At 41.7% G+C, this 11,108-nt stretch overlaps 3 protein-coding genes across 4 annotated transcripts; 2 read left to right on the forward strand and 1 right to left on the reverse strand.

Annotated features, from left to right (window-relative positions):
- The first annotated feature begins 333 nt into the window (after positions 1-333).
- kdf1b (keratinocyte differentiation factor 1b) lies at positions 334-4,131 on the forward strand. 2 transcript variants are annotated; one of them, XM_084695713.1, is made up of 4 exons: positions 334-469; positions 1,258-2,189; positions 2,267-2,341; positions 2,603-4,131. In XM_084695713.1, the coding sequence occupies exons 2-4, from the start codon at positions 1,277-1,279 to the stop codon at positions 2,707-2,709; spliced, it is 1,095 nt and encodes a 364-aa protein (XP_084551839.1). In that variant the 5' UTR covers positions 334-469; positions 1,258-1,276; the 3' UTR covers positions 2,710-4,131. The 2 variants fall into 2 exon arrangements, with proteins under 2 accessions (XP_084551839.1, XP_084551840.1); XM_084695714.1 differs by having other exon boundaries at positions 2,615-4,131.
- A 521-nt stretch (positions 4,132-4,652) lies between these two features.
- On the reverse strand, positions 4,653-5,940 carry nr0b2b (nuclear receptor subfamily 0, group B, member 2b). Its single transcript, XM_084695692.1, has 2 exons — positions 5,153-5,940; positions 4,653-5,015 (listed from the first exon to the last, which is right to left on the reverse strand). Exons 1-2 carry the CDS (start codon positions 5,712-5,714, stop codon positions 4,765-4,767), a joined length of 813 nt encoding a protein of 270 aa, XP_084551818.1. The 5' UTR covers positions 5,715-5,940; the 3' UTR covers positions 4,653-4,764.
- A 1,158-nt stretch (positions 5,941-7,098) lies between these two features.
- nudc (nudC nuclear distribution protein) lies at positions 7,099-10,884 on the forward strand. Its single transcript, XM_084697164.1, has 9 exons — positions 7,099-7,306; positions 7,822-7,899; positions 8,023-8,238; positions 8,321-8,398; positions 8,674-8,787; positions 8,919-9,113; positions 9,205-9,288; positions 9,436-9,554; positions 10,503-10,884. Exons 1-9 carry the CDS (start codon positions 7,232-7,234, stop codon positions 10,552-10,554), a joined length of 1,011 nt encoding a protein of 336 aa, XP_084553290.1. The 5' UTR covers positions 7,099-7,231; the 3' UTR covers positions 10,555-10,884.
- The last annotated feature ends 224 nt before the right edge of the window (positions 10,885-11,108 follow it).

Here is an 11,108-nt window from a genome sequence, read left to right on the forward strand (position 1 = left end):
TAACTGGTTTCATATGTACACATGCTGAGGGCGCCATCTATTGTCAAAATGCTGCTTAGCCTCTGCTACAAATGGTGGGAATATTGTAAATGATTTACAATGATCAATTGATGTTGACGACTTTCAAACTGGTTTTTCGGGAGGTGCATTCGTGTACAGCAACAAAAGGGCTTTCGTAAGACCTTTTCAACGCCTGTGCGTTTTCCATATTATAATATATTTTCTTGTAAGCCTACACTAAATTCGGAATCAAGAGCGTGTGTATGACGTCATCAAGCACCTGTGGGCTGAGCTTGTACCTTGACGCGCAGGTAACTTAGGGGAAATTTGAGGAAACTGTAGTGTACACCGCTACCGTCTATTTTCCCATTGCGTTATTTATATAGAAAGTATGTATCCATCCACAAGAATAGCCCTATAACATAAACGGAGTGTAGTTTGGGAAGCGTCCTGCGACCAACTCTATGCCGTAAGTATAGTGTCAACAAAAATTGAGACAGAAAGTGACAACTACTTAGGTCGACATTTTTTGTTTCTTTTTCTTATTATAGTAGGCTTGCGTATATAATCCGGTTCCGTGCTGTAAGAGCCTATGTGTCCAACTGTAAACGTGTCAAACGAGAGGATATTTGACCTGAAAAGCTCATTAGATTTAAGCTATCCTACTTTCGAATTGTTTTACCAATTGGTTTTCGGTGTGTCCACGTAGCGCAATGTCAACAAATGAGGCCTTGTTAGCTTTTCACTAACATTTAGTTTTAGGAAGTAAGATTATGTGGTCACAGTGTAAAATTGTTTTTGCCATATATGATTCCAGTATTTCGAAAAGACCCACGTCAGCTAGTCAGCTTAAATTTGTTGTTGGCACCTGCTACAGTTGCATTGATGGGTTTGTGAAATAGTCTGAGTATTTATATGTAGGCCCTAAGCTATTTAAAAGAGATACGTAGGCCTATGTAAAATATGTGGTTTCTTTTTAGTTGTAATTCATGGCCTAAAATGTTGAGTTCACCCCAACACATTGGGCTACACTTCACAAATACCTTGTTGGATGACTTTGCAGGGCCATTTAAGATGCTGTGCCATGTAGACAATGCTAACAGGTTTGGAGAGATGGGGCCTATCCCCAGGTGGTAGTACCTGTAGTCAGCATGGTGTTATTTAGACCATACACATTGACACCAAGGTCGTTGATGGTGTTGTTAAGACTGCTGTTGAGACTTACAATCTTGTTTTCCTTTTACCTGCCTATTTTAGGCCTGGAACTAACTAAGCCATGCCTATCAGCAGTCAGAGACCCTTTTCAGAGCCAGATGGCTACATACAGGGGGTCAGCCTCTCAAGGAGCAATAGCACCAGCAAGAAGTCGTATGAGGAGCGTTGTGTGGACCCAGTGCAGGAAACACCACAAAGCAGGGGGGAGCAGAGCACCCACAAAGCCCACCCCAAGGATGCCAATGGGAAGGAGTCTGAGACTATCGGCTTCATCCCTGGTTCGGCAGAGCCTGGTGCTCACAGTTGTGGACTGTGTGCCTCTCCTGGCAGCTGCAGAAGTTTTGTGTGCAGCGTGCTGACCTGCGGCCTCTACAGGGTCTGCCAGCGCACCGTCCTGGCCCCGTGCCTGGCGCCCGAGGAGAGCTCCCCTGACGAGCCAGAGAAGGTCAACCTCCAGGAAATCAAGCCGGGAAGCCGGGAGTCCTCTCCCAGCAAGGAGGGCGGAAGCTGGCCGGAGGACATCCACTTCCATGGAGTCAGGGTGGACACTCTGACCCGGGAGGACTCAGACGTCACTACCAAACCCCGGGTGTATAGCGAGAGAAGACCCAGCCCGCCGTCATTCTCGCTCGACGATGACAATTGGGGTTACAGCAATGAGGACGTTGATTCCCTTATTGCCAAGAAGCTGTTGGAGCTTTACTCAGAGTACCAGATAGAAGAGCTGGCCAAATGCACCTCAGACTCTGTGTTCCTAAAGAAGACGAGCCAGATCAACCAGCTGATCAGCGAGCTGGCAGAAGAGCACAAGCTGGAGCAACAGGACGCTGAGTGCCGATTGGTTCGTGGCATCATACGCATCAGCACACGCAAGAGCAAGAGGAGGCCCCCCTACACCAAGGCCAACAGGACCCTCTCAGACAGTGGCAATGAAACAATGAAGGACAGTGACTCGTTTTCCTTCAGCAACAACAGTAAGTTTGCCTTCCATTTCCCAGAGGTTTTACGAAATATTGTAGAAGATGTTATATTATGAGTTTGACCCTCACAGATGACTATAACGTCCAGATATCTGAGGAAACACGCTCAGACATTTATGCCAGAAAAATGAGGTGGAACAGTGAAGGTAAGAAACCAAACCGTATTGGTTAACATACTGTTTTTAATACTAGTTTAACCATATATTTGGTCAAGCTTACAGTTTCCCATATTTATGGTCAGTGAAATACATCCTCTCACTGTAGTAATATTGAAACTACTCCTCCAATATTGTCTGTGGGTTAGTTTTTCTACTGTACGTGTTTTCATTTTTACTGTCGCATGTTGTGGAAATACTTTACGGAAATCACTGACTCATTGTTTGTCGAACCTCACCTGACAATTCCAGTTGTCTTATCAGGTCATACCTCAGGCTCTTCAACGACACACTCCCTAAGTCACACAGAAGTTGTTTCCTCTGGGGCCCCACTCTTGCAGACCTATGTGAGAACATGACTTCAGACATGCATCTACAGCAGAACCTTTAAAGATATCAGAATCTTCAAAGATGAAGAGAATTGCACACAGTTCAGAAGCACATGGAGCTTCTTTGGAAGATAGAGGTTCATTTTGACCAGCTATATTTTTACGACAGTTGAGTGTCGTGCCATCTGTAAATGAAGAATTATAGTGTACTCAGGGTTGCGATGTATATCTGATTCTGTTATTTGTCATTTTTGGTGAAGACAGCCTGACTCTAATTGGGTCAGAAAGTTGACAGTATATTGTGAACTTCCATTAGCAAACTGTGTCTATCCTGGAGTGTTCACATGTATCATGTCGCTGTTTCCAAGTATATCATGTCCCTTTACCCTTGAATGAATCTAGCTGTGTGGTTGTGAAATTTGACTCTTCTCTGTTGCTGAAGTTCAATTTCTTGTTGGTCAAGCTCTGTACTACGCAACACAGGAGCAGGCTGGAATGTTCTAGTCTAAAAACCACAGAAAGAATGAAAAAAGGAGGCATACCCCATCCCATACTCATAGTATGAAATGTATGGTGTGAGGATTGTTATACTTTTTGTATGCTATTTGTAACTTGTATCATTCCTTTATGTACATTAAACCCAAATGCCCATGTATCGGAAATGAGGGGACTAATCCTTTCAATATTTCCCATTTATTTTGCCAGTTGTTGATGTGTTGTAAACCTGCACGTAAGACAGAATGATTGTTATATTATATTGCTAAGTAATTCCTTCTTCAAACTATTTTTGTAAGGATACACTTGCAAAAAATAATTTGCTAATAGCGTGTTTGTACATAAGATATTATTGCCAGATGTTTCATAAACGTTTTGTGACATTAGTTTGTTCTGATGAAGTAGGACAAAAATTGTATTTCCATTGTAATATCTGAAGAATCAGACCTGTAGTTTCCTGTCAGTGCTAAGTCATGTGTCTTGTAAAAGAGTCTTGTGTTTTCATTCTTTTTAAGCATTAACACTAAAATGACACACGTAAGTGAGTCACTTGAGTATGTCTCTCCCTTTCTGTAACTAATTTTAAGTAAAATGTACAATCAATGTACACGTAGACTTTTGTATATGTAGAAATGTGGAGGTAAAAAAGAAGTTTGCAATGACGTGGATGAATTGGCCAGGTCATACTGTACTGGCCACTCTGAATCCCTGAACGACTGTCGGGAACATGATACCCTCTAAATATTTTATCAATTGATGGTCAGAACCAAACCACATGACCAGCAGTTTAACTTAATTGCCACGGTGGGAAATAATATTCAGAGTTGGCATATTTTAATAGTACACTAACTCTGTGTTGCACCTGTAATGTCATTGATTTCTTAGTGAGGTCATTATGTATTGAGGTCCACCTTTTGTTTTTAATATCTGGCTCTAATAAACAAAACTACTCACTCATTTCCATGAATGCTCTTCCCTGTGTGCACTTTCAGTTAAGCATGAAAGAGCTTTTTTAAAACAGGTTTATCTTGTTCTGGCCAATTATGTAAAATAGAAATAGCTGTGGGTTTATTGGAAATATATGGGTTGGATAAAATAAAATGTGCATGATGCACTTTCTGTATAGTTTTTTTTCTCATTATGATTTAGTCTAATGACAGAATCCTTTCCTTACAGTCCAACTCCTTCTTTGGAAGAAAAAAAGTCACCTTGTCCTGTGTAGACTGGAGCCAACAACATGCAATTTTCTCTAGATGCAATGTTTACATATTTACAAATTGTTATATTTTCCCCATATCCTTATTTTATATACATATACTCTAGATTGGTTCATTGGTTTAAAGAGAGCACACTGGTCATCTTAAACATGAAATGATTTTACTGTTCAGTATTTCTTTATGGTCCATTCAGCCATAAACATCCACAAGAGGGAGATAGAATACATATATTAAGTTTACTATGACAGCAATGTGTGATAGGAAAGTTTTTTTTATTTTCTATAAAACATACATATTTAGTTCTAAAAGCCATGGTATAAAATATACATTTATAATTGACACACAGACATGTCTCACTCTTAAAAGGTTGTGTTCAGCTATATTCTTGTCTCATGAAAAGCATCTCATTTAACAACTCAAACAGGTCTTCCTGGCCGATGACAGGTCTGAAGAACAGTTCTGTTAGAAGGTTTTGACTGACAGTCTGTGTGGTTGAGGCTGCCAGGAGAATACGTCTAAAGCGGTCCTTTCCCTGTTGATCATTTAGGATGACCTCTTGGAGAGCTTTCTGGGCTTCTTGTTGTAGACTTTCAATAAGTGAAGAGACACCAAGTCCTTGTACATCTGCAAAGGAGACGTAAGGGTTAAAGAGGACGTTAACATGTCTGTAGAACACATACATTGCCATGTAAAGTTTTACAATAAAGTTTAGAGTGACCAGATTTCTCAGAATTGATACTGAACTGATTTTGATTTCTTACCTGGATTAAACAACAACATTCCCTTTAGATATGCGTATTCTTTTGGACTGAGACCCAGATCCAAGAGCTTGTCTAAGCAGCATCTGAGTTTGTGCACCCCAGCGAGGGTAGGCAGGCACCTCCTTTCATCCTCCTCTTCTCGACTCTGGCCCTGACCGCTGAGCAGAATCCTCCGCAGCTTGCTGGAATCTGGTAATTCAGCCACTTCGAAGACCATCCTCTCCTGGGCCAGCCCCAGAAGAAAGAGGGGAGCCCAGGAGTCCCTTAGCAGTGCTAGCTGGTCTTCTGAGGGTAACTGACTGAAAGATGGCAAACTTTTCATGAACCGCACAGTTTTGACCAGAACATCGGATGCAATTTGACAGGCACCGTCAGGGTTCTTCAGGCAAACTTCCTTGCTCTGCTCACAGTGGCAGTTGTGGGGCATGGCATAGTTGTTCCGGTTGTTGTTAAGGTAACTGCTGTCCTTCTGGCTGAGGATACTGTATAGGATGGTGTGAGGGTGTTGATCTTGAGAACCCGAGCAAAAGCAGTCTGTCTTCATCTCATAAAGAGGAAACATGTTGAATTAATTAATCCAAATGGCGATGCTGCAACAAGGAACACAGACCAACCTACTCTCTGGGTTGGATGATCATGTATGGAGTGTAGCTTCAGTCACCAATTCCTATTTAAAGATTGCATCCCCTTTCTATGACAAGTCAGCCTTGACCTGGTGAAAAAAACGGAATGACCCTGCACTGCTGGCTGAGTTAGGCTTCTCCACGTGGAGGCAATAAGACACACGCTGTGACAGTCACGGTGGAAGGGAAGTGAGGCTGCTGGTGGGGTGAATGACATTTATCATGTTTACCTCAGTCGTTAATTCACGAGGCTGTACCAGGCTACCAAGGACTACCAGGGTCAATGCTCAGAGTGCCACCCCAATCTGCCAACCCCATTGAATTCAGTTTACTTTACTTCACTTTACTTCACTTACTTTACTAACTTCCACATGTACATAAAATAAATAATATGATATTTTAAAATGTTGGCATGTTTTTCTTTTGGCCAAATAACATCTATATATAAATACTGTATATGTGGGGTCAATATAAGTAACCTACTTTAAATATTAGTATAAAAAAAGTTTTTTTCACAAATTGTATTTTCAAAAACCCAACACAGATGTTTTTTTAGTTTTTATGACAAAAATTGTGTAAATTAAACATAACTTCTTTTAAGCAGAACAATCAATATCTTAACAACCTGTTTTTATTTTAGTTTATTTAAATGGTTTAATCATGCTTCCACAGGTATTTTATCTGGGTCACAGAAGCAGTAAGCTCTCGGTCAGTGACTCCTGTATCAGAGATATCACCTGCTAATCAGTAAAAATAATAATCTTATGATAAACACCATAAGCACTAATCTTAGTAACTTAGTCTAATCATTTTTCATTTCATAACTTTCAGTTATGACATTTTTTCGATTTTTGTACAGGGGGTGGGGGTTAGTTGCTATAGTATTTGTGTATGTAGGCCCATGTGTATTTGTTAATGTAGAATGCTCTACATTATCAATCTACCATGTGAAACATTAAATAACATTTTAGTTGTAGCCAATAGCAATTATACTGTGGCCTGTTTTGCCCATGGTCTAAATTGTCTGAGAGGTTGCACTATGCGCTTCCCTACATGTACAGTAAAGGGTTCACTAGGATATAAATAAAGTCGTTTTTGCTAAATGTATTTGTACTTATTTGTGTTCTAAAATATTCTGATCATTCGGTTCTCTCTTACATTGGGCATTGGGTGCTCTCTATTTCCCAGTATTTTACGTCTCTGGTTTTACTGGCTCAACCGCTCATTTATGGCAGTTTCTTGTTGGTGTATTTGTCTGTCACTCAAAATGTAGGTCCCTGACTAGTAGTTTTGATTCGGTAGATTTTTCTTGTCTTGCAGAGTTACCAGTTACACGCTGTTTCCAGGAAGTAGTTGTCTACAACAGCGTGACTTAACATTGTTACCACCATCCCCATTTAGCTAGCTAACTGTCTGTTTAGCTTTCGTACAGTGAATATTTTGCCTAACATTGAATATGGGTGATGATGAAGAAAAGTATGACGGAATGTTGCTGGTTATGGCACAACAACACGAAGGAGGGGTGCAAGAGGTAGCTAATACATTACTTAAGATAGCAAGCTAGCGCGTTTAGCTACCTAGCTAGCAAACCAACATCGCTAGCTTACACAAACGAGGCTGACATGCTGCATTAGCTTATCTACTGTCTAAACACATTCGATAATGAAAAAAAAAGATTACCATGCTAATAATAAGTTGCATAGACATGTTGCTCTAAAATTTCTCAGAAGCAGCATAGCTAGCTAGCTACAGTACAGTAGTTAGGCTACCTTAAATCAGTGTGATTGCGTTAGCTACAGTGCTTGAATTTGTACTAGCTCCAGTACGTTTACGTTATGACAACCTTTCTTGACTAGCCCTTGCCAGTATAATTAGCTAGCCAGTTAGAAATCTGGTATCGTCATAAATTGGCATTGAAGGCTGGTTGGCAACGTCAAATCTGAGTTAGAATCAAAAATGCCCTGGAATCAGTATATGTAACTACCTACAATAATCAATGTTATCTTTGAGGGATTATGAGCCTAACACCATTTCTTCTGTCAACAGTTAGTCAATACTTTTTTTAGCTTCTTACGACGAAAAACGGATTTCTTCATTGGTGGAGAGGCAGGTGCGCCAGAGAAGGTGGGTCCCCGGCCAGGTTTTCACTCTCACATAGGGAAAGAGCACCTCATCTGAAGAGTTTAATCATCACTATTTACTTGAAGTTCATCTTTCCCCTCTTAACATCTGTCTTTCCCCTCTCAGCTGGTTAAGGAGTCCTTTGCCCACCACAGTCAGATAGCCCTAAAGGCCCAGAGAGAGAAACAGTCCAAACAGGAGAAGGAGAAGAAGGAGAAGGCTGAGAGGGCAGTGAAATTGGCCAAGGAAGAGGACAAGAAGAAGAAGAAAGAAGCAGAGGAGCCCAAGATCCGGGAGCTGACAGATGAGGAAGCAGAGAGACTTCAGTCTGAAATTGATCAGGTACTAAGGTCATTACAGTCAATCCTATTTAAGTCCATTTCTTGATTAAGGCATGTCATAGCTGGATGCTACTTTTCCGTAGAAAAAGAAAAAACAAGAAGAACAAAAAGAAGCCCCCAAGAACAATGTGGAACCAGTTCCAGAGAAGGGAGACAAAGCGGTAAGAGAAGCTTAGCAGCAGAATCAAAAGGTCTCTAAAAAGATTTATCTGAGAGGTTTCCTGTGAGTTTTTCCCTTTCTTCGTTGAGGGTGTTTGTTGGTTTAGGTGCAGCTCTTTGGGAGTGTGTGAAGCCCTCTGTGATTGTAAAAAAGCCTATTCAAATCAAATGTGACTTGAATTCTTATGCAAACCCTGTATACATACATACAAAATGCTATGCTTGACCAAAAAGTAACTGATTCAGTTGTTTTAATAAGCCCTTTTCTTTCCGCCAGTCTGATTCAGAGGGAGAGGAGGATGAGAAAGACAAAGACAAACTGAAGCCAAACTCAGGGAATGGAGCTGACCTGCCCAACTACAGGTGGACACAGAGCCTGTCTGATGTGGATGTAAGCAATCTGCTGTTCAATCACAGCCTCAACAATAATACCACGGTCTGTTCTGTCGGTGAATTGGATGGATCAGTCAGGAACAGGGCATGCCTTCATGTGTTTTTCCCCCCTTAATCATCTTTCCTCAGTTGCTGGTGCCCTTTGACGTGAACTTCCGTATGAAGGGGAAGGACGTGGTGGTGGATATCCAGCGGCGCTCTCTGAAGGTGGGCCTGAAGGGCCATCCTCCAGTGATCGATGGCCAGCTCTTCAACGACATCAAGGTGGAGGAGAGCTCCTGGCTGATAGAGGACGGCAAAGTGGTCACCATCCACCTGGAGAAGGTAGGGAGCCGTGGTGGAGCGGGAGACCGCCTGTCTGTTAAACAACAACCGTTTAGACCATCGATCTTTCTCCATTTTTTTGCCATCTCAGATTAACAAAATGGAGTGGTGGAATAAAATCGTATCGACAGACCCGGAGCTCAACACCAAGAAAATCTGTCCGGAGAACTCAAAGGTGACCAGTTCTTATGTGAAGAGCTATAATATCATCATCCTATAGGGTGAAGCTATTCAAACAGAATGACTAAACCAACACTGATCTTTCTAAACCCCATTGGTCTCTGGTTTTGCCGGTCTGTCTTCCCATGTCCCTGCTGAGCAGTTGTCAGACCTGGACGGAGAGACACGCAGCATGGTGGAGAAGATGATGTATGACCAGAGGCAGAAATCCATGGGCCTACCCACCTCCGAAGAGCAGAAGAAACAAGACATTCTCAAGAAGTAGGATTCTTGTCCCACATACAACTCCTGTACAGGAGTTTCGTTTTTTATCTAACATATCAGAGCAGCTACTGTATAGTGTTGTTGGTTCTACTTTTAATGGCTCTTCCTAGAGGCGAGGTCAATGTTTCGTAAGTCTAGGCTAACCAGGGAAAGGTGAAGGCGGTTTACTCTGCTTCCACGGCTTTACTGTCAAGGCCAGGCCACTCTTAGATGACTGTCATAAAATACTGGGAGACGTCTGTACCAGGTTCCCAGGCGACAGACGGTTCCCTCCACCGCAAATAGGTCTCGCATATCAATATTGCATCATTGGTGAACTCAGGCCTGTACTTTCATGTCCTGTGCTCATAACCCACTTTTATGACTTGATGATTAGATCGGGTATTTAAATAGACTGAAGAGCCAGAAGGGGATATGGAGGACGTTGCCTTTATCACTTGTGTTATTATGCCAGAGCTTATTTATCCATCCTACTGGGGGTCTAGAGCCAGGCCAATGGCAGGGAAGCTTTTGTTACGCAGGACTATCTGGGAAGTCTGCTTGGAAACTGTTTGAAAAATGGCAGGCACTTCAAAAAAACTTACCTGCTAGGTGATGAGATGAACTATCTGTCCGAACTACTGTGGTTTGGGCACAGCCGTATAACGTGGAGCTTGGCAGGATGGATTCTCACGTGGTCGTGATCTCACGATTCCAACCGCCTTGCATTGTTGAATGTCAGGTTACCTTCGTTCAACTTGCAACAGCTTACAATGTGTGTCACTTCCTGTCATTAAACATCTTCAGCTTCTTTGATGACTTTTACTAGGGTTAGACCTTCATTGCTGCAAGGGCACTATACATAAAGTCTATTGTAAACTGTTCTTTTTACGACCATATATTTTCTTTGTAGGTGTTTTCACTTTTGTATTTCCTTGACTGACGTGTGCTTTGTATGTTTTCCAGGTTCATGGCTCAGCACCCAGAGATGGACTTCTCTAAAGCCAAATTCAGCTGAGAAGCTTGACACCTATCGGCCTAGACGTCCAATCCTCCTGGACTGCTTGTGAAATAAACTGTATGAATCCTTGTCAGAATCAACCTCGGGTGCTGATACTGCAGTCTAACGAACTCTCTTCACGCTCTCAATCTTTCTTTCCTTTGTTTCTTTCTCCACCTGCTGGCTCTGTTCTAACAGTGCATTCTGAGGTTGACAGTGTCCGTGAAGTTTTGCTTTTTGGTTACTGTAACAGAAACTTCTCTGAAACGCCTATCCTTGTTCTGTTGCATGTGTTCATTCAATGTTTAAAGTAATGTTGGAATCCTTTAAAATATTAGTTGAAACCAACCCAGTGTGATTTGTGGTCATTTGGTCAACTCCCCCAAAATAATGTCAGTTAACTGGTAGAGAGATATAACAAATTGTTAGGATAAAGTGAATGGCTCACTTTTATTTGTTATCGTATAATAAAATGTTACTACCTATGAATTGAAAGTAAAGAATCCTAAAGTTGAAGGCTAGGTCAACCAGTGAAGTTCCCTGAGTCCATGACCATCCCAGTCTATTGCTTT

Source organism: Hypomesus nipponensis, chromosome 4 (genome assembly GCF_054491055.1).
Source record: "Hypomesus nipponensis isolate SF chromosome 4, ASM5449105v1, whole genome shotgun sequence".
Classification (NCBI taxonomy): Eukaryota; Metazoa; Chordata; class Actinopteri; order Osmeriformes; family Osmeridae; genus Hypomesus; species Hypomesus nipponensis.

Bases quoted from the DNA above. Each gene is read 5' to 3' on its own strand.
- kdf1b (XM_084695713.1), top strand. From the start codon at position 1,277: ATGCCTATCAGCAGTCAGAGACCCTTTTCAGAGCCAGATGGCTACATA. The intron at 2,190-2,266 runs GTAAGTTTGCCT...TGACCCTCACAG, and splicing joins GTTTTCCTTCAGCAACAACA to ATGACTATAACGTCCAGATA. The intron at 2,342-2,602 runs GTAAGAAACCAA...TGACAATTCCAG, and splicing joins AATGAGGTGGAACAGTGAAG to TTGTCTTATCAGGTCATACC.
- nr0b2b (XM_084695692.1), bottom strand. From the start codon at position 5,714: ATGTTTCCTCTTTATGAGATGAAGACAGACTGCTTTTGCTCGGGTTCT. The intron at 5,016-5,152 runs GTAAGAAATCAA...TCTCCTTTGCAG, and splicing joins AATGTTGTTGTTTAATCCAG to ATGTACAAGGACTTGGTGTC.
- nudc (XM_084697164.1), top strand. From the start codon at position 7,232: ATGGGTGATGATGAAGAAAAGTATGACGGAATGTTGCTGGTTATGGCA. The intron at 7,900-8,022 runs GTGGGTCCCCGG...TTCCCCTCTCAG, and splicing joins AGGCAGGTGCGCCAGAGAAG to CTGGTTAAGGAGTCCTTTGC. The intron at 9,289-9,435 runs GTGACCAGTTCT...CCTGCTGAGCAG, and splicing joins TCTGTCCGGAGAACTCAAAG to TTGTCAGACCTGGACGGAGA.